The sequence below is a fragment of the Hylobates moloch genome, unplaced genomic scaffold (genome assembly GCF_009828535.3).
Source record: "Hylobates moloch isolate HMO894 unplaced genomic scaffold, HMol_V3 SCAFFOLD_11, whole genome shotgun sequence".
NCBI lineage: Eukaryota > Metazoa > Chordata > Mammalia > Primates > Hylobatidae > Hylobates > Hylobates moloch.
The window spans coordinates 90,251,304-90,273,075 of record NW_026652286.1 but is presented as its reverse complement, the minus strand read 5'-3'; the positions used below and the strand labels follow the sequence as shown (position 1 = coordinate 90,273,075).

The following is a 21,772-nucleotide window of genomic DNA, read 5'->3' as shown; positions in this document are numbered from 1 at the left end:
GCAGAAAAAAAAGGAGTCGTTCTCCAGGACACTCCTCTGCCCAACCTTCCTGTGATTTGCAGCTGAGCAAGGCAAGGAGGGGAATGGCAAAGAGTACACTGTGGCCACAGAGTGCAGAGGAACTCCAAGTCCCAAGTAAAGGGGAAAAACAGTGGCTCTGGTTTAAAATCAACAGCACATTTTAAGTGCCCAACACATGTGAAATTGGGGAGAGGACCAAAGTTTTAGACATGGCTCCTGACTTCAGGGAGCTTAGCATCTCCTTGGGCAGTTACCGCCAAACGGTGAACCCTTGAAAGAAGATACTGTGGACTGAGGAGGGGCTCTAAATGCTGGAAGAGTTCAGAGGAGGAGAAGAATAGAGAAAGAGAAGGCTAGGGAGGTGAGCAGGAGCCAGATGTTGCAGGGCCTGGGTCAGGTTGTGAAATTTCACCTTTATCCTGAGAACAAGGAACAACTACTGAAGAATTTTATGTCAGGAATGGCAGTATCAGATTTGTGTTTTGAGAAGACTACTCTCAGACTCTCAGGGCCAAGATGGAAGGCTCACCTGTAAGAGGAGCTCAACTGTATTTGTAGAGCGGACGATGACTGCAGTATAGAGAACAGATGAAAGAAACAGGGTACGCTGAGCACGTGGAGGGCTAGGGAAGAGGCCATTTCCCTGGTCTAAGGAGGGATGACAGTGGCTAAGCCTGAGGTAGAGATGGGGATGGAGGGAAGTGGAAAGATTCAAGAATGACACAGAGGCCAGGTGTGGTGACTCACGCCTGTAATCCCAGCACTTTGGGAGGCCAAGGTGGGCAGATCACGAGGTCAGGAGATCGAGACCATCCTGGCTAACACGGTGAAACCCCGTCTCTACTAAAAATACAAAAAAATTAGCTGGGTGTGGTGGCGTGTGCCTGTAGTCCCAGCTACTCGGGAGGCTGAGGCAGGAGAATGGCAAGAACCTGGGAGGCGGAGCATGCAGTGAGCCGAGATCACACCACTGCACTCCAGCCTGGGCAACAGGGCGAGACTCCATCTCAAAAAAAAAAAAAAAAAGACACAGAACACAAAAGCTATCCCACTTGATAAGGAGAAAGGGAGAAGGAAGAGTCAAGAAATTGATAATGGTGGTGCCATTCAAGATGGAACCCAGGAAGTTGCTGGGTAAGCAGGGTGTATGGTCAAGAGTTCTGGCTTGGACAGGTTGAGTTTGAGGTGTCCATGAAACATCCAAGATGAGCCGTCAGCTAAAAAGTTGGCTATAAGGTCTGGAGTCGGAAGGAGAGGCCCAGGCTGGATATTAATCTGGGAGGTATCTACGCGGAGATGAAAATAGAATGCATGGTTGGGGAAAGTGCATGACAAGAGAGAAGGAAGCCTCGGGTGGAGCCTTGATGAACTCGAACCATTCCTCGTAGGGTAGAGGAGGATGCACCTGCACAGAGACAGAGAGAAGCTGGCCCAAGAATAAGCAAAAGGCCAGAGAGTGTTTTATTAGGGAGCCGAGGTTGGTGGGGGGGTGTTTCCTGAAGAAGGGAGAGAGGTCCAGGTGTTGAATACACCCAAGAGCCAGGAGGGAAATTGGGTTTGGTGCCGCGAAGGTCACCTCTGCTGTGGAGATGGAGCACTGATGTCGCAGGAGGATGTGAGGAGTAAATGGTGAGCATTTAAATTGCCCAGCGCTGCACCTGGCACACTGCAGGTGCTTGGTAAATATTAGTGCCTCTTCTCCAGACACACCGCCCCTGTCTCCTCCCTCTGCCTGCACTCATCAAAAATGAATGCGCTGACTTGTGCTCCCTCTCCCTCTCCTATAAACATGGGCACATCAGATGTGACTTATGAGCTGGCGCCAGCTCCCAGGATGCCACAGAGAGAAGGGAGCACCTGCCTCCACATGACTAGCCTGTTCTGTCCCAAACCCACAAGCAAGTGCCCACAGCAGGTAGGAGCCTGCATATTTGCAATTCCAGCTTAACCTGCCAGCCACAAAGTGACCCTCCCGTGGTTAGGGTGTTTTAAAATACAAAGAGAAAATAATGTGTTTTTGAGCACCAACAGCCTGCCATTTTGTTTCTCTGGCTCGTGAAACCAAAGAATTACATGCAAAACTACAGATGGGGAGCTGGGCCCGTGCCCTTCACAGATGCTAAGCCTGAGCAGCTATAAGTGGTGTTTTGCAAACCATCAAGATCTCAACTAACCAGAAATTGGAGGCCTGGGGCAGTGTCTTCTGGTGAACCAATTCTCCTGATTTATCAGGCATTAGATTTTTTTGTTTTCTTTTTTTTTTTTTTTCATTTTTGAGATGGAATCTCGCTCTGTTGCCCAGGCTGGAGTGCAGTGGCATGATCTTGGCTCACTGCAACCTCCGCCTCCCAGGTTCAAGCAATTCTCCTGTCTCAGCCTCCCGAGTAGCTGGGACTACAGGCACCCACCACCACGCCCGGCTAATTTTTGTATTTTTAGTACAGACAGGGTTTCACCATATTGTCCCAGCTGGTCTCAAACTCCTGACCTCAAATGATCCACCCACCTTGGCCTCCCAAAGTACTGGGATTACAGGCGTGAGGCACTGTGCCTGGCCTATCCGGCATTAGTTTTAACCAAAAAAAATTTTTTTTAGTCTTTCTAGAATGTGCTAGCCTCCTTTCCTGATTTAGGATTTAAACTGTGGTGAATACAACTTAATCTTTTCTACGGAGAATTTTTCACAATACCCTACTGTGGATTTAAAGGCATAGAAAATTAGACAGAATAGTGACACCTGGACTTGCCCTGGGAACATTTTTCAGCCCTACTGTCAGCTTGTTTCCTTGTGATTTGCCTTTTTTTCTTTTCCAAGTAAGGTGCCAAAACAGTTTTTTGGTTAAGAATCCCGGGTGTGGAAGGTCCTAGCTGAGGCATTTTTAATTGCAACACCTTCCCGTTTCCTCTGGAGACCCCAATAGCTGCGCAGCAAAAATATATTGAACAAATGACTGGATTCCTCTGGAGATGCAGGGTGTTCATCGTCACAGTATGGGTCTAGGCACTGTTTGGTCACACCTGAATGGTATTTATCTGGTACTTTCCACCTCCTACAATTTTGCTAAACATCAGCCCTGAGATAGACCACCAGTCTCCCTGGATAAATCGTGAACATGTTAATCTCTTTGGTGGCCCCTAACCGTAATGACTCTGAAACCATCCCCCTGTCGATGAAGGAAAGAGGGTAGGGTTTGGGCTGGGGACTCTGGTACTTGGCCTGTCCCCCTCAACCCTGACATATAACACTCAAGTTCATCACCTCACAAGTGCACAAGGAAAAGAAATACAGAAGCACACACAAAAGGAGGAGAAAGGGAGAGGAGACTTAGCCTCCCACTTTGCATGGGGGCCACCGGGTAAATGGGGTGTCTCACTGTTAGACCAGGTCACTGATGTGAGGAGAGACCCAGGAAGAAGGGCACTGGCCAGTCAGACCCTCAGGGATAGCAAACAGATGGTGATCTTGGCAGGGACCTTGGGGAATGTCTCGTCCGACCTCTGCCTGAAGTTTGAGCTTACAGGCTGGCCAGTAGCAGAGGACAGTCAGGCTTCTCCCAAGCTGGAGCTGCATGGGACAAACCCCTTGCACCGTCTATGAAGTTGTTCAGGCCTGTGCCCTCTCTGCAGTCTGTGTGAGGTGGACCCCTCGGGCATCCAACTGAATATTGGGCTGTGCTGGTACTTCAGGCTGGGAAGGGGTCCTGGAGTTTGCCTGGCCGTGCTTTGACACAGGTGTCTTCTCTCCAGATTCCTGGGACTTCAAGCAGTCCACACGCAACATCTCCCCCACCATCAACCAGGCCAACATCGTGGACCTGCACCCGGCATCGGTGTACAGCATCCGCATGTACTCCTTCAACAAGATTGGCCGCAGTGAACCAAGCAAGGAGCTCACCGTCAGCACGGAGGAGGCCGGTGAGCGCCTCGCCCAGCCTGCCTTGCCCGTGGCCTCGGGGATCAGAGCCACCGGGGGCCTACAGTGATCCTGTTCATTGGCAATGAGCTTGCAGTTAGAGGGGGTGGGGTGGGGAAAAGCATCCTAACAGATGTTTGTGTCCACCTCTGGATCACTGGAGGCTCCTCTGTTTGACCCTTTTCCAAGCGAGGTTCTAGATACTGGGTTTGGGGGAGCTATCTGTGGTTCTGCCCCACTCCCCTGGCCCCAGCATCTGGAAAGATCTATCTGCAAAAGATAGGGTACTAGGGCCTGGATCATTTTCTATGACCCTCATCATAGAGTTTTCTTGAAAGTTTAAACAAGATTTCTCTTGCTATGTTTTCTTTTGTTATCATGTAATACAAAATAATGCAGAAAAGGCTGAGAGTGGTGGCTTATGCCTGTAATCACAGCACTTTGGGAGGCTGAGGACGGTGGATCACCTGAGGTCAGGAGTACGAGACCAGCCTGGCCAACTTGGCGAAACCCTGTCTCTACCAAAAATACAAAAATTAGCCGGGCGTGGTGGCGCATGCCTGTAATTCCAACTAATCAGGAGGCTGAGACAGGAGAATCGCTTGAACCTGGGAGGCAGAGCTTGCAGTGGGCCAAGATCGCACCACTGCACTCCAGCCTGGGCGACAGAGCAAGACTCCATCTCAAAAAAAAAAAAAGAATGCAGAAAAATACACATGACATATATGTGCAGTTTTATAAACAAGCATAAGGTAAACAATGAGTATAACCAACACTCATTATCAATTAGCCAGCATGGCAGAAGTCCGCCATGTACTCCTTTCTGGTCATAACATCACCCCTTCCCTTGAAGTAATCAATATCCTGACTTTTGTGATACTAATTTTCATTCTTTTCTTTTTTGTACTGTCACCACAATGTATATGCAATAAAATGTATAATTTAGTTTTCCCTATTTTCCAGTAGAATGTATTCATGACATCATAATTCATATATTCTTCTGTGTCTTCCTTGTTTTAATCAATATTACTTTTGCAAGCTTCATTCATGTCATTAGCATAGCTGTATCATTTATGCTTTTTCAGCGCTGTATAGTACTCCATTATATGACTATACCACAGTGGATTTGTCCATTCTACTGTAGATGGACATTTAGGTTGTTTGTAGCTTGGAGCTATTACAAAAATACTGCTATAAGCATTCTTGTATGCTAGTGCACCGGTTCATGAGTTTCTCTAGGCGATATAACCAGTTGTAGAACTACAGAGTCATCAAACAGGCAAATACTTCTACCTTTAACAAAAAATGCTGGAATGTTTTCTAAAGTGTTGTGCCAATTTTCTCTCCCGTGATCAGAGGACAAGAGTTGCTCACTGCAACCTCCACCTCCCGGGTTCACGCCACTCTCCTGCCTCAGCCTCCCGAGCAGCTAGGACTACAGGCGCCCACCCTGGGTCCCTTGCCCGGCTAATTTTTTGTATTTTTAGTAGAGATGGGGTTTCACCATGTTAGCCAGGATGGTCTCGATCTCCTGACCTTGTGATCCGCCCGCCTCGGCCTCCCAAAGTGCTGGGATTACAGGTGTGAGCCACCACACCCAGCCTAGACATTCTTGTATGAAGTAGACGCTTCATACTCTTCAACTTTTAAAAACGTTTGCCATCCTACTGGATGTACAGTAGTATCTTATCATTGTTTGCTATATTTTCAGCAAATTATGGAGAATGAAGAGGAAATTGAAACCCTATGATACTTTCAGGGGAACTCAAACAAAAGTTCTCTGCTATCTGCATCTGAGCTTAGTCTTCTCCCCAGGAGCCCTCCAGCTCAGGAGGGTGGGAGTGGGAACATAGAACCCCTTCCTCTTCCAAGTCTTGACTTGTAATGTTTCTCCTCCCCCCTACCCTGCTCAGCTCCTGATGGACCCCCCATGGATGTTACCTTGCAGCCAGTGACCTCACAGAGCATCCAGGTGACCTGGAAGGTAAGTGTGTCTAAGGCATCTCCCCTGGAATGTCTGCTTGCCTCCTCTCTCCTCAATCCAGGACGGAAGCTCCCAGCAGGCTTGCTAGTCTCTAGTCTTATATGATGCCCATGTCTGTTTTGTCACTAAACCTAGTGAGATTTGAGAGGTGGAAGGAGAGGGAGGCAAAGGCAGGTCCCCCCAGCACAATAATCCCCACTTCCCTCTCCTCCCTGATTCTCTGATGGAGGCTCTGCCTGGGGTGGAATGAAAAACTTGCAGTGCCAAGGAGGGAAGATGGTTCCTCGGCAGTGCTGGCCCATCCTCCAAACCCCGCATGTTGTAATAAGGTTGGAAGTAGATTTGATTTTGTGCCAAGTTCCTCCTCTCTAACATCAGCATGAAAACAACTGCCTTCCCTACCTCTGAGGGCGGAGAAACTGTAGAGAAAAGAGACCACTCTGTGCTATAGCCATTTCTAAGGGCAAAGACCTGTAAAACATAGGGGGTGACTGAAGCATCTGTCACTTAAGGAAAATTTTAGGGGAGATTCCACAGCCGAGCAGGGAAACAGAACAGAATGACCTGAGCAGGACTCGGAAATGCTTCCCTGGGCATCTGCTGGCCCTACCACCAAACCCCTCCACGGGCATAGAAGGGCTGGCGATCTAGGGGCTTCCTGTCTCACTGCATCCTCCAGTCTCCAAGTGCTTTCTCTTTACCAGCTTATCTGACCCTCTCCTCATTCCTGGGGAACAGCAAGAGAAGGCACTTTTATCCCCTTCCACCAGAGGAGGCCATGGAGACGAGATGTGAGGTGGCCTGGCTAGCAGAGACAGAGCTCACACTGCAACACAGAGTCTGCAGCCCCAGCCAGTCTTCCCTCCACAGCCACTGCACAGGGCTCTGGATCAGAGAGCATTCTCAGGGCCTTCTGTGTTCTTCCTGGAGCTTTCCCACCTCAACAGTGGGGCTCAGGGGCTGCCTGTCTTCGTCAGGGACCAATTGTCCACGGTGACTTTCTGACTCTCCTCCTGATAGGAAAAGCCCAGGTGCTTGAGTCCTTCTGGGCTCTTTAGAAAGGTAGACTTGAGAATGAGATTCAGAAGGACCTTTCCTAAGACCATGTGCACGCACACTCACACTCACACACATAGCAGCAGCCTGGTTCCTCCCCTCCCAGAGGCATGACCAAGAGGAAAGCGAGGTAGGGCTGGGCAGTTGGTCCTTCCTGGGGGCAGCCCACCTAGTGGATACCTGGAGCCAGGGTTCCGCTCCAGATTCAGATCTGGGTTCCGGGGCTTTCCTCAGAAAGTGGGGTGAGGCCCGGCATCCAATCCCAAACTCTTGGCTGCGTCCTGGCTGTGGACCTGTATCCCAGAAATACTCCAAGGCAGCCAGGAGGTGGGGGCAGGGATGAATAAATATGTAAAATACTGAAACGTCGGGCTACAAAGCTCTGACCCACAGGTCGATAAAAATTTAGAATCAGATTTATTTCTCCAAAGTCTCATAATGAAAAATAAAATTGATTAGAAAGTTAGAACTTCAGAATGAACCAGCTGGTCAATAAATTTTGGGCTGACTTCTCAAGGGATTTTTTTTTTAACATTGAGAAACAGATTAATGAAAAATAAAGATTCACTTGAAGATAAGTCACTTCATTTTAAGACCCTTTCCACGAGATGGATCGCCCCTGCTTTATGACATAAATTTGCAATCAGCCCTATTGATTTCTTAATGCTTCAGAGAAATATTGTTAGATTGATTTAAATCCTGACTGTGGTTGTTTGGAGAGGCGGGGGACAGAGGAGGAGAAAGAAGAGACAGAGAAGGACAGAAAAAAAGAGAGAGGAACGAGGCAGGAAGGATCTGTGAAGATCTGTATAAATATGTGAATCTATCTGGATGGATGGATTGGGGCATGCCTGCATGCCTGTCTGAGGCCTGTCAGTATACGTGGATGTGGTCACGTGTGCAGGTATATATCGTGGTATACATAGCTCTGGGCATGTAGGCAATCTGTGGCATAGTATGATGATATTCAATGTGTGTCAGTATAGATATACGTACAAGAAACGTGAGAATGGGGGTCGATGTGAAGAGGAAGGTCTCAGGCTCTTGAAGATAAATTTATATATATAATGGATGTCTCTGTGTGTGTGTGTGTGTGTGTGTGTGTGTGTGTGTGCGCGCATAGACATACATGTGTAGATACAACACCCAAATGTAAAAATGTGTCCACTTACAGACCAGCAAGCAGGACTGCCCAAGTGCAGAGAGAAACATTTAAGCAGCAACAAAGAGTCAAGTCAATTAATCACACATACACAGACACACACCTATTTAGTGAGTTCAAAACAATTATGTTAAATTAAAAACTTCATTTTATTAACAGTGAGCTTAAAAATGCAGCTCCTTTAAAACATTCATTCACTAGAAAAAAAATAGTAGGGCTGTTTTACTAACTTGTTTTTATCTCACTATTTTTTAGTACAATAAAAGGTGGGCTTTTAAGTTAACTTCATTGTCTTTAAAACCCCAATTCAAGCTGTTTTTAAATGCGCTGGGGTGGGTGTTCTGTCTCAATTTATAGATGGGCAGGCCCGGGCATTAAAGGAGCCAGGTTCTATTTGTGGATCTAAGTGTATCTGGTCGGGAGTGGGGGTGTGGATTAAGATGTTTGCTTTGATGGGTCTGGATATGTGTTCCTGGTTCTGGGTGTGAATGGACATTTTGGGGGGTGTGTGCGTGTGCACGCTTATGCATGCACGCACCTGGCTGGGTGTGTATCAGGGTTCGAGCCTGGGGTGAGAGCGTTTTCCAGCCCCAGACCGACGCCAGTGGAGTTTCTCCATTCGCCTGGCTGACTAGGCTCAGTCTTCATTCCCACCAGCCCCCTTCTAACCTCCAAGTCCTTGCCATCTCTGTGCCTCCATCCAGGGCTCATTCGGGCCTCAGCCTTCACCATTCCCCAATCCCTGGCCATGGTGTCTGGGGCAATGCAGCCTGAGCGTTCCCAGAGGGGCTGCACCCAGGTGAAAGTCAGGGATCTTTTTTCTTTAGTTTTAATGAAATACATATAACGTAAAATTTACCATTTGAACCATGTTTAAGTGTGCAGCTCAGTAGCAGTAAGCACATTCACAATGTTGTGCAACCATCACCACTAGCACTTCCAGAACTTTTTCATCCTCTCAAACTGAAATTCTGTACCCATGAACCATGAGCTCCCCATGAAAGGTCTATTCCACCCCCCTTTTGTTGAGACAGTCTCACTCTGTCTATCTTGGCTCACTCCAACCTCTGCCTCCTGGGTTCAAGCGATTCTCCTGCCTCAGCCTCCTGAGTAGCTGGAACTACAGGCGCGTGCTACCACACCCAGCTAATTTTTTGCATTTTTAGTAGAATTGGGGTTTCACCATGTTGGCCAGACTGGTCTCAAACTCCTGACTCAACTGATCCACCCACCTCAGCCTCCCAAAGTGCTGAGATTACAGGCATGAGCCACCGTACCCGGCCTCTCTATTTTCCTCTCTCTGATTTTGACTATTCTAAGTGCCTCCTAAGTGGAATCAGACAATAGCTTTTGTCCTTTTGTGTCTGGCCTGTTTCTCTTAGTGCAGTGTCTTCAAGGTTCATCCGTGTTGTGACGGGTGTCAGTGTTTTCTCCCTTTCATGGCTGCATACTATCCCATTGTATTGCACTATCGCATTCTGCTTCTCCACTCATCTCCTGGTGAACACTTGAGTTGCTTCCACCTTCTGGCTATTCTGAATAATGCTGCTTTGAACATGAGTGTACAAGTATCTCTCTGAATCCCTGTTTTCAATTATTTTGGGCATAAACCCTAGGAATGGAATTGCTGGATGGTATGGTAATTCTATGTTTAGCTTTTTGAGGAACTGCCAAACTCTTTTCCATGGTAGCGGCGCCTCTTTCCATTCCCACCAGCAACGTACAGGGTTCCCATTTCTCCATCCTCCCTACCACTTATTTTCCATTATTGTTATAAGAGCCGTCCTAATGGATGTGAAGTGGTATCTTGGGACTCTTTCTTCTTATTCAAACTAATTGCTCACCTCCCTCTCCATCTGATTACTTTTTGTCTGCTGCTCTATTTTCCCCAGGCCCCTGAACCCATGCCAAATGATATCCCTATTCATTCATTCATTCATTCATTCGTTCGTTCAGTATGTATTGAGGGCCCATAGTATGCCAGGCACCATTCTAGACACGGAGAGTGCGACAGTAACAAAGCGTCCTCACAGTGCTTCTGTTCTAACACAAGCAGACAGGCAAATTTCACTAATGCATAAGTGAAATTTATAGACTGTCAGATGATGCTAAGTGCTGTGGAGGAAAATAAACCGGGAAGAAAAATAAGGAGTGCCAGAGAGAGGCAGGGAGCTGTCTTACATAAGGAGTTAAGGAAGGCCTCGTTCAGAAGAGGCATTTTGGCAAGGACACAGCAGAGGGGAAGAGTGTTTCCCCTGAGATGGGGATGTGGCCAAAGAGGACAGAGTGCTGGGGCGCAGGAAGCGAGGGGCACAGGAGAGGATCTGAGAGGTAATGGGAGGTCGAGTCACACAGGGCAGTGTAGCCATTGTAAGGACTTTGGCTTTCATTCTGAGTGAGATGGGAGCCTTTGAAGGGCTGGGGCAGAGAAGTGACATGAGCTGACTTTGGTTTTAAGAGCATCATCTCAGTGTGTCGCCATTTCTTTGTCCCCACCCCTTCCCCATGCTCACAGGCACCCAAGAAGGAGCTGCAGAACGGTGTCATCCGGGGCTACCAGATTGGCTACAGAGAGAACAGCCCCGGCAGCAACGGGCAGTACAGCATCGTGGAGATGAAGGCCACGGGGGACAGCGAGGTCTACACCCTGGACAACCTCAAGAAGTTCGCCCAGTATGGGGTGGTGGTCCAGGCCTTCAATCGGGCTGGCACAGGGCCCTCATCCAGCGAGATCAATGCCACCACTCTGGAGGATGGTGAGGGCCCCAGCAGAGGGGAGTGGGCACAGATTCCTGCCATGGGCAGAGCCAAGGCTGCCAGAGAGGGCTTGTGGGTCCCTCTGTTTGCCCCTGGGCCCCATCTTGGTCCTGTGGTCCACGCAGGCTCCCTGCATCCCCGCCATCTCCTCTTGTCCGTTGGCTTCTTGAGAGACGCATGGGCCATTCAGCATATCGGGCCTCTCCTTCCTTTTGGCCGATGCTCTGCTCATCTGGTCTCTATTGACCTGTTGGCCTGTCTGAGCACTTGTCTGTCCACCTGTCTCCCCATCCACGCTTCTCCCTCGGCCTTCCTCCTTCTTCCTGGCACCCTAACCCCTCTCTCTTCTCTCTACACCTGGGTCCTATTTCTCCTCCTTTGCAATTTCTTGGAAAAAGGGCAGGAGCCAAATCACCTTTGTGTTCTAGTCTGGAACCTGTCCACCATCTACCTGAGATGAGGCTGAGGAGTTAAGAAATCCTAACGTGCATGCGGTAGAGGATTTAGAGCCCAGCTTTTTAAGTCTTCATTCTTCGATGACTGGCGAGAACCCCACACTCTGATTAGCACATCGAAGGGCCCAGTCTTCCCAGGAGGAGAGGGTTAGGAGGAAGCAGGAACATGCCTGCTCTCCAAGCACAGAGAAGATGCCAGCTGGTACCTGAGCCTGCACCAGGTTGAGAAAAAGGACATGGCCCTTGATGCTCCCAGAGAAGGGGCCAGGCTGACCTCTGTCCCCTAAAGAGCAGAATAAAGAAGCAGCAGAGCATTCTTCCAAGCTTCCTTCTTGATGCCCCAACCCAAAACTAGGGTCTGAGACTAAAGCCCCCCTTTAGTCTCAGGCAGGGTCACAGCCTGCCCACCCCGCCTCAACAGAACGAAACCAATAGTCCGGAAGGCAGAATGCCATTTCCCCATTCCCATCAGGAGACCAAGCATTTCACCACCAGAGAGCCATTCCTTTAGAGGAAGCAATGCCCTTCTCCTAGCTCATCTTCTCTGAAAATGCAGCACCCTGGGGATGGGGGGACACATTAGGTCAGAAACACCTGAAAGTAGATTCGCTCATACCAATGGTTCCTAACACTGGCCACCAGTTGGCATTATCTGGGGAACTTTCAAATTACTGATGCCAGGCTTCAACCCCAGAGATTCTCATTTCATGATTCTGGGGCAAAGGCTGGGCTTTAAGATGGGGCTGACTTCAATAGCCCCAGAGCACTGAGCACCTGAGAAGAGGGGCGAACTGAAAGAAGGAAAGAGGCACATGGCAGAGAAGTCCAGGGGCAGAGAGGAGAGCTGCACCACAACCAAGTCCTCAGCCCACGGCCCTCGCTATCCCTCTCCATCCCTCCCACCCTGAGATGCTGGCCTCGGGCCTGGCTGGGTTGAGGAAGATCAGCTTGTCTCCTCTTAGTGCCAAGAGTGTTCATTAGAGCAGTGCCCTAACACATGGTTCTCAGCCCTGAGCACAAAGCAGACCTCCTGGAGGTCTGGGAAATGCAGGTTACTGGGCTCCACCCCCCCAGAGGTTCTGCTTCAGCAGGTCTGAGGTGGGGGCCAAGAACGTTCATTTCTAAGCCGGGTGTCCAACATGGGCAATACAGCAAGACCCCATCTCTAAAGAAAAAAAAAAAAAAGGATGTATTATTTCTAATAAGTTCCCAGGTAATGCTGCTTGTCCAGGGAGCACCTTTGGGAATCATAGCACCAAGAGTCGCACCATTATCCATGAAGGGAGGCCAAGGCTCAAGGAGATTAACCCATCTAGAACCATCTATCCAGAAAACAACAGTCTGGATCAAAATCTGTGAATCCCATACCCTTCCTGCTTCTTCTTGTGCCTCCCTTTTGCTTGGGAGCAAGGCTGGATGCAGGAACAAGTGATGCAGACGCAGGAGCCTTTAGGAAGGTGCGTCCAGGGAACAGCTGTCCCAAGCCGAGGCCAGCCTGCCCCACCTAACGCTAAGCTCCCATGCACCGCCTGGGCCATGCCAGGCCTGCCTCTGGCCTCTGTCCAAACACCACCACCCTTGCCTCGTGGGGGGCCCCTGGAATTTCCAACAGGGAGAGATCAGCATGGGCTATGGAGTCATTTTCAAAACAAAGGAGGAGAGGGGAGAAGAAAGTTTCCAGCAGCATTTGCTCAGCAGTTTTTCATACTTAATTAAGGCCCTCGTTAGCCTGTCAGATCCTGATCGTTTCCTGGCAATATTAGCACTCCTCCTGGGGTATTCGAGGGCCCCTGCTTTAGCAATAGTGTCTTTTCCATAATTATATTACCTTCATTTTGTTTGAACGGGCGATCTGTATTAGTTTATTACACTGGGTCCCTAATTACATGGTGCTTATATTTTTACACCTAAGTAATATGAAACAATAATCATTCTCAAAGAGGATCGTTAGGATGATGTATTATCATTTAAATGCTCATAAAAATTAGAGTTGCCTCTTGTGGGGCAACAGGATCTAATTACCTTCCAGCCAGCCTTTGCCTCCTTTCTCCCACTCGGAGCAAAGCAGACTCCGTCTTGCGCTTTGTCCCTGGCCCTCGGATGCCAGCAGGAAGTGCCACCAGAGTTCCCCCGAGCTGAGGTGGATCGTGGGGCGTGGGGTTTCGGAGGCCTGTCATCTCAGGAGGGGAAGGCTGCACCGCGCCCAGGGTGAACCTCAGCTTAAACTCAAAGGTGGCTCTCAGAGGGAGAGTGTGACCGGTGGGAGAAGCACCTAAGCTGGTCTCAGAGTGTTTTCCCATCACCCCAGGCCTTTTGGTATGTTCGAGTACAAGGGCACGAGCGAAGGTTTAATGGTCCCAGAGGTCCCAAGGTCCAGGTGGAAGCTCCTCTCCTGCACCAGGGTTAGCTGAAGTCCTTTTCCCTTCTTTGCCTTCCCTTCAGCTTGGAACAAGGACACAGGAGTCCCTAGAACCAGGCCTTGGCCCAGACCCCCGGTTACATGACACAGAGGGGCTGGCAGCCATCAGATGAGGTGATGCATTGCAGACACCTCCAGGGCTGGCTTGGTGGCCTTCCAGGTCTGTCATGTTCATCACAGCAGGATTTGCCTGGGCTGAGGCCCGCTGGGGAATTCCCAGGGGCTCGTGCCCAGAGTTCATCACCTTCTTCCCCAGGATTTAACCACAACCAGGAATGTGCTACCCGGGGAGCAAGGAACCAAGTCTGTAAAGATTTCTGTCTGCCCCAATCTCCAGGAAAGGAAACTCGGTTCACTTCCCGGCCTCCCTGCCCCAACAATCAGGACCCTCGAGTCAGGAGGTCCCCCAACTTGTCTAACTGGACGCTCCTCTGGTTGGACCGTGGGACCCAGCCTGGGACACAACTGCTGTGCTGTCACTCACATCCACGACTGACTGGACCCTTGGTTCTCCCCCTACCCCCTACAGTGCCCAGCCAGCCCCCTGAGAACGTCCGGGCCCTGTCCATCACTTCTGACGTGGCTGTCATCTCCTGGTCGGAGCCCCCACGCAGCACCCTCAATGGCGTCCTCAAAGGCTATCGGGTCATCTTCTGGTCCCTCTACGTTGATGGGGGTGAGTCTGCTGGGACTGATGGCTGGGACTCAGGGGAGAGGCGCAGGGTTAGTGGGGTCTGCTTCCAGGCATAGTTAGAGCTGAGCATCCTCCCACGGCATGGCAAGAGGAAGTGCAGCCCCCTCTTCTCCACACGGGGAGACCACAAGGGGCGATAATGGCTATAGGGGCCAGGGGATAGTGAGGAAGGGGCTCGGGATTCACTTGAACACCTCCGTGTTCAACTGGGGTCAGAGCCAGGAGCAAGGTGGGGGGGTGGTACGCAGGGTGGCATCTCTAGTGAGGGGTGGGAAGGAAACACCCAGCTACTCCTGGACAACAGTGTGTGTGGGGGGAAGTGTTGGGGGCATGATAGGGGCAGATTGGCTTTGCTAGTTTCACGTGTTGATATTAGGTCTTTATGGCTATGTGAGTCAGGGACCGGTGGGGAATAGTCGGTACACTCAAATGGGGCGATCAAAGAGTTTAATGAGGGGACTGAGGAGGGAGGTGGGCATCTGGGACCAGCATTAGCAGGAAGCCATCAGCGCCTAAGGCCAAGGGGGAAAGGGAGGAAGCAGGGCTACCAGAACCCAGGGACAGCCTCCCTCAGCCAAACCCAGCTGGAGCCAGGTACTCAGCAAGGCGTGTTTTCTGTGCAGACAAGCCGTCCGGGATCCAGAGAAGGGCAGAGAGGTGTGCACAGTGGAGCGGGGGTGGGTGCAGGGGGTATGAATGGCAAATGGAGAGAAACCAGTAAGATGGCCCAAACTTTTGAATGTCTTCCTCACCCTGGAACGTGCAAACAGGTTTGAGTAGCTTCCCGCAGGCACACCAAGCTCCTTCCCACTGGTGTACACAGACCTTCACGTGACCTGGAGGCTTGTAGCTCACACAGGTCAGAGGACAGGCATCCCAAACCATGGAAATGCTCCACTGAAGACCTCAGTCATCTCAATAGACCACAAAGGACTCAAATGAGTTTGTCCCCCACCCGGCTCCTGCACTTTCTGCCTCCCAGCCCCCTGGGCCTTCTCTTCTTCCCTAGAGGACCTTGGAATCCAGCTCACAGTCATTTGTGCAGCGCTACTACGGTCCCCTCTCCCATCCAGATTCTGCTCTGCCCAGACACACTGCCAGTAGGAAGTGTCTTTCCCCACCACCACTTCCACTCTCTCCCACAAAAAGCAGAGGGCTCTAGCTCAGGTTGAACTCTCTGAAGGTCTCCCCAGTTCTTTGGCTGTGCAGTGTCAGGCCACGCTGCTCACAATGTGACCTCACTACATTCATATTTGTGTGGAACCAAGTAAAGGGTGGTTCCCTGTTTTCCAGAACTCGCTTCCTCTTTTCCAAGCCTGTGGGCTTCTCCAGCTTAGCCCCTAAGGAATGTATTGGCCTCAGTAATCCCCAAAGACAAGCTGGACTCGACCACGCTGCCCTCTTCCTGCCCTTTCTCTGGCTCCAGTCCTGGACAGGCCAGCCTGGTTTCTGACTCCAGGAGGGGAAGACCCTGCTGCTCTGGCCTCTGAGGGTCCTCCTGCACTGACCTGGAGTCTTCTCACACTGGGCAGAGCCTTCTCACCCTCTGGATCCCGGCAGCTGCTGCTTTCCCTGGCCGGGCCCTCTGCCTTGGCCTTTTACCTGCCCTGGACCATCCGCGAGGTGCTGGTAGGGGGGTCTCCAGGAACTCATGTCTACGAGGCTGGTCCTCAGCCCGTTGCTGGACCTGTCTTTCTGAAAGCCCAGCAGTCCTAGTGGGAGGCTCCAGAGTCTGTCCCTTTTCCTCCTCTTACAACTCTGGCCCCCATGGGACCCTCTCCCTAAGCTCCTCTTTAGAGTCTATGAGAAGGTCCTTGCAAGGCCGGGACGTTGGGTCCTCCCTGAGCCTCAGGAGTGTCCCAGCCCTTCCTGGCTGAGGCTATCGGCTCCACCAGACTCACCCAGGCTTTCTGTGCAGGGAATGGCTGGGTGTCTCTAATGGTGGGGAGAAGGCAGACGAGTCACTCAACCCCTTACCCCAACTGGGAGTCCAGGACACTGGCCCAGGAGTGGTCAGAGGCAGGGGAGGCAGCCTCAGCCTGTCACACGTCATCCCCAGGTTGATAACTGCCCAGGGAGGTCTGGCGGCCCAAGGCAGGCTGGCCAGCAGGAAGAGTGGCTGCTGAGCTATGCTTCCTGCACGGGACCTCCTCCATCCGGGTCCGAGCCACTCCAGGCTCTCCCATGGGAAGGGAGGTGGGTAGCAGGAGGGAGAAAGGTTGCCTGGAGAGATGGAGAGACAGAGGTGTTTTAAAGAGCATGCCAAGGTGAAGTTGGTGCAAGGTCAACTGAGGCCGGGCCCAGGCCAGCATCTGTGGCTCGCCCTCACTGGCCCCTTAGAGAGACGTGGCCTGGGGGCGGTGGCCCGCATCTGCTCCTGGGTACCTTGAGGTGAAAGACCGTCTAGTCCTCGCCACCATGGAGTCAAGGGCTGAGCCTGTGCAGTAGGTGTGGGCAGAGCCCAGGCAGCAGGGGTAGCAGCAGGGGCCACAGCCTGACGGAGCTGGGCCCTCAGAGTTTGTTGGTCTCTGGCAGAGTGGGGCGAGATGCAGAACATCACCACCACGCGGGAGCGGGTGGAGCTGCGGGGCATGGAGAAGTTCACCAACTACAGCGTCCAGGTGCTGGCCTACACCCAGGCTGGGGACGGCGTGCGCAGCAGCGTGCTCTACATCCAGACCAAGGAGGACGGTGAGTCCAAGCCTCTCCTTGGGACAGGCTGGCCCTGCCACCCACTGCTAACCCCAGCCCCACCCCAGGAGGCAGGGTGAGAGCAGTGTACTGTCCTTTCTCCTGGCCTTCAAACCGTTAGAGAGTAGCCTTGAGGATTCTTGAGGGAAATGCTCTAGGATTCATGCATGAGCAGATAAGCAACTGTGAACCTCCCTGCACCCCCCCGCCGCGCACCCCCCACATGCACACCTGCTCTCTGCAGCATTGAGTCAGAGGCCGGAAAAACCCTCTCCTCCCACACCATGGGCATTCTTTCTGTGGCATCTGCTCCCCTGCAAGATTCAGCCTGCTTCCCTCTGGATATAGATGTTGGGGCTAGGGGAAGCAGAAGCATCGCTCAGTACATCACAGATTAGGGACTTCATGGTCATCCCACAGAGGCCACAGCATGGTCCCGGCCCTGGACTGTCAAGGCAGGGATGGAGGTGTGCCTCCATTTGGAGCTGGGTGCTCTCAAAGCCCTTCCTCATGGGGCAGAACTGGAGGAAAGCCAGAGACAGGGGGCCAGACTCAAGGACAGAGTGACACGGTTAGGGCGGGGGAAAAGGAAAGGCTGGGATGAAGTCAGCCCAGGACGGAACAGGCCAGGAGAAGGACCAGGCTTCTACCCAGGCCCAGAGCTGCACTACCCCAGGGGCCGCCATTCCTATGGAATGCCATGTCCAGGAGGCACGGTGCATGAACGGCACACAGCTCTGGGCTTCTGCCTCCAGCCCCACCACTTTCTTCCCCTCTCAGTCCCAGCTCCATCATTTAGTTGTTTGATAGGTGAGAGCTCTGGGCCGGGTGCCCCATTACTAGAAGAGGTGTGACAAGCGACTGGCACACAGCAGGCACAGAAGCGGGAGACATCCTTGGCATGATGGCTTCCTCTCCACTCACCCTTAGTTTTTTCAAGGGATACGGAGACCCAGAGTCTAGACCCTACCCAAACAATTTTGCTGAAGGCACTGGAAGGGTTTGACGTGTTGAAAAGGAGCGACTCGGCTGGGAGTGGTGGGGGAGAAGCTGCCATTGTCGCCCAGTGCCCGGGGACTGGACCAGCTCCCAGCTCAGCTTAATCTCCCAGCTCTCCCTCCCTCTCCACCTCCAGCAGGCCCCCTCTCCCCTTAAGCTCTGAGCAATTCAATATTTACCAACCTGCCTGCCCTACTTTTCCTGTCATTAATCCTCCCATCAAGGCCTCCTGGGACAGCTCTGGGCAGAGCCACCTGCTCCAGTGTGGAGACTAAGCTGAGATGGCATCTAAAGCTTGGTCCTATCTGAGACCTCAGGGCCACACTCAGGCTCCTTTTGGCCTCCAGAAATGAGCCCCTGGGGCCCCCAGCCTTCTTCTTGCCTCCTATTCTGATGCAAGGCCTGAGCTATAAGCACCTCCACCTGTTTAACTGATCAAGGCAAGGCCCTGTGAGGAACCGAGAGGTCTAGGAGCATCACCCTTCCCTGCAAGGAGCCTTCAGCCCTCGGTCCCAGAGCCACACATGGTTATATACAGCAGGAGCCCGGGCCCAAAGAAGCACTGCCCCTCACCTTCAGGAGGTGGCGCCGCAGCATGGAAAAGGCACTGGTAAATACAGCGAAAGTGCATGCCCCCAGCCTGGCATTCATGGGGAAGTCACTTAGCCTTCCTGAACCCCAGTTTCCTCATGATAATATGGGGAGAGTGGTACCTCATCAAGTACTAGCACTATATCTAAAATGTCAAGTACTAGCAAATAGCAGTTGCTTTATGGCTACCAAGGTGCTGGCAATGAAATGATTGCTTCAGGCCAGATGCGGTGGCTCACACCTGTAATCCCAGCACTTTGGGATGCCGGAGGTGGGTGGATCACTTGAGGTCAGGAGTGCGAGACCAGCCTGGACAACATGGGGAAACCCCGTCTTTAATAAAAATACAAAAATTAGCCGGGTGTGCTGGTAGGCACCTGTAATCCCAGCTACTCAGGAGGCTGAAACACGAGAATCGCTTGAACCTGGGAGGCAGAAGTTACAGTGAACCGACATCATACCACTACACTCCAGCCTGGGTGACAGAGCAAGACACCATCTCAAAAAGGAAAAAAAAAAAAAAAAAAGGAAGAAAGGACTGCTTCAGGTAGGATCATCAGGGCCTCCAAGGGGAAGCCCAGGCCACAAAGAACCCAGTGTCCGATGAGGTCTCATCCAGAACCACAGTCATAACATGACTTAACCCTGCCCAAAAGCCCTGTGAGGGAGGCATTATTTCCATGTTACAGGGGAGAAAACTGAGGCCTCCAGAGTGAAAGCTACTTTCCAAAGGCCGTTCAACTAACAGGGGACAAATCCAGGCTTTCTTGTCTCCATATACTTTATCCTTTCCATCAAACTACTTGTGTCTGTTAGGAAGATTTTTGTTGCGAAAGTCAGCAAAAACAGATTTCAGCAATAAGCACATTTATTATCACACACAGCAAGAAGTCCTGAGTAGGACAGCTCCAGGGTTGGTTAAGTCAGTGGTTCCCAGCCTTCTGCTCTGCCATCCTCTAAATATCAGCTGCCCCTGCTATGATTTCAAGATGGCTGCAGCCCTAGGCATCACACCAGACAAGACAGAGTTCAGAGTGAGAAGCGGGAGTCTCTTCCTGTGGGCATGCCTCTCTTGGGAGTCAAAGTAACTTTCCCAGAAACCCCCTCAACGGACTTATCCTCATTTTCCATTGGTCAGAGTGGGGACACATGCCTCTTGTTAAGACAGTCACCAAACGGGAAATGGAATTATCATGGCCGATTTACCCCAAGCACGACATACCCTCTAGTGTAGGCAGTAGAGACAGCTGTCTCTGAAATGTGGAGGAACACAGGTACCTAAGCAAAAGTTAGGTTCTAATTGCAAGGACTAGGAGGGAATGGCAGAGGGTAGCAGTCAACTCTGCCTGTCCTCCACAGCCACCCCAGCTCCACCAGGATCTCCCATTCATAGATGGAGGTTATTACAGTTACTACTCAGTTGGCATGGAAAGCAGACAGATCTGTGGTCCAATTCCAGCCCTGGTGTGGGAGCTTTTGCAAATATCCTCATCTGAAGACACTGTGATCCCACCCTCAGGATTCTGCATTTTTCTAAAGGAAAAACAATACCAGGAAATTTAGAAAAAAAGCAAAATAAATTTAAAAGAACAAAATGCAAACATAAATTCAGGTTTATTTACTGAGTCCAGATCTCAGTCTAAGCGTGGTTTCAGGCTGGCTTGGCTGGACCCAATTCATGAGCTCCAGTGCTAACTCCTCAACCTCCCCCTGTGAATACCAAACCTAGCAATATGACCTCCACATGCAAAGTTGACTTGGATTTTAGACCACTTTAAAGACCTTTAACTGAGGAAGAGGCATGACTAGACCCATGTTTTAGGAAGGTAATTCTTGTTGATGGCAGGCAAAGAGTGGGTAATGAGGACTAGTGTCAGAGAGACCGGTTAGAACCTGTCGAGGCAGAGACGAGGAAGTTATGTACTAGGACAGCAGCACTGAGGATGAACGGCAGTGACAAGTTTAGAGAAACATATCAGAGGAGTTCTACCTCCAGCAAGGGTGGATTGGGTAACTTAAACTCACTCTTCTTGCTGAGGACAGCTAGGAAACATGGACAAACTACTTTTTAGAACACCTGTTGAAGGCATCATAAAGCTAGCAGGAGAGTGAAGAATCATTAGGCTGGGATCCAGGGAAAAATAGAGGCCCCGGAGGTGAGCCTGACATTTGGAACAGCTCCTTCCCTAAGGGACATTTGCTGAATCTGGAGGAGTGGCCGAGAAGCTGAACAGCACTAGAAAGACATGAGCTGGAGGTCAGGGCCTGCCAGAATATGGGGGTCTGTCTGGTGAATCCCCCTCACTTTGAGTTGAGACCATGAAGGATGGCACTCTAAGGGTAAAAGTGGACCAAAAGCAGACAGTTCACCTTCAAATCATCCCAATACTGGAAATCGAATTTAAGTTACCCCAGATTACTCTTGCCCAGATTGCAGGTGCCTATCAAAAGCAAATGTGAATCCTCTCTTTAGGAAGATAACGTCAGCAGATGCCACAAATTATTTCTACAAACTATTTTGCAAATGCTGTGTCTGGCATACAATAAAAAATAATGGGACAACATGAAGAAAAGCCAGCAGGAAAAAAAGACAGATAAGAGCAACAGAACCGCAAAGGTTTCAGACTTGGGTTTTATCAAACATGGACTGTAAGATAATTATGCTTGACCAGATTGAAAACTTCAGATAATTGGAAACTATCAAATGGAAAATCTAGGGAAAAAAAACCCTAATACTTGAAATTCAGAACTCAGTTGATGGGTTTAATAACATGTTAAACACAGTTGAAGATATAACTTGTGAATTGGAAAACAGGCAGAAGAAAATATCCAGATATAGCACAGAAAGACAAACAGATGAAAAATTAAAAGAGCAGGTAAGAAACATTAAACTTCAGTGTGTATACAGATTACTTGGGGATGATGTTAAAATTCAGATCCTGATTTGGCAGGTCTCAGGTGGAACCTCAGATTTTGCATTTCTAACGTGCTCTCGGGTGATGCTGGTAATGATCCACAGACCACGTTCCA

The 21,772-nt window shown here is 50.6% G+C and overlaps 1 protein-coding gene across 1 annotated transcript in view; it reads left to right on the top strand.

Annotated features, from left to right (window-relative positions):
• DSCAML1 (DS cell adhesion molecule like 1) overlaps window positions 1-21,772 on the top strand; it is a 385,406-nt gene that overhangs the window by 331,848 nt on the left and 31,786 nt on the right. The window contains exons 15-19 of the mRNA XM_032167536.2: window positions 3,769-3,936; window positions 5,848-5,918; window positions 10,652-10,892; window positions 14,297-14,443; window positions 16,997-17,152. Coding sequence (XP_032023427.1) covers window positions 3,769-3,936; window positions 5,848-5,918; window positions 10,652-10,892; window positions 14,297-14,443; window positions 16,997-17,152 — 783 coding nt within the window. The remainder of the gene's footprint in view (window positions 1-3,768; window positions 3,937-5,847; window positions 5,919-10,651; window positions 10,893-14,296; window positions 14,444-16,996; window positions 17,153-21,772) is intronic.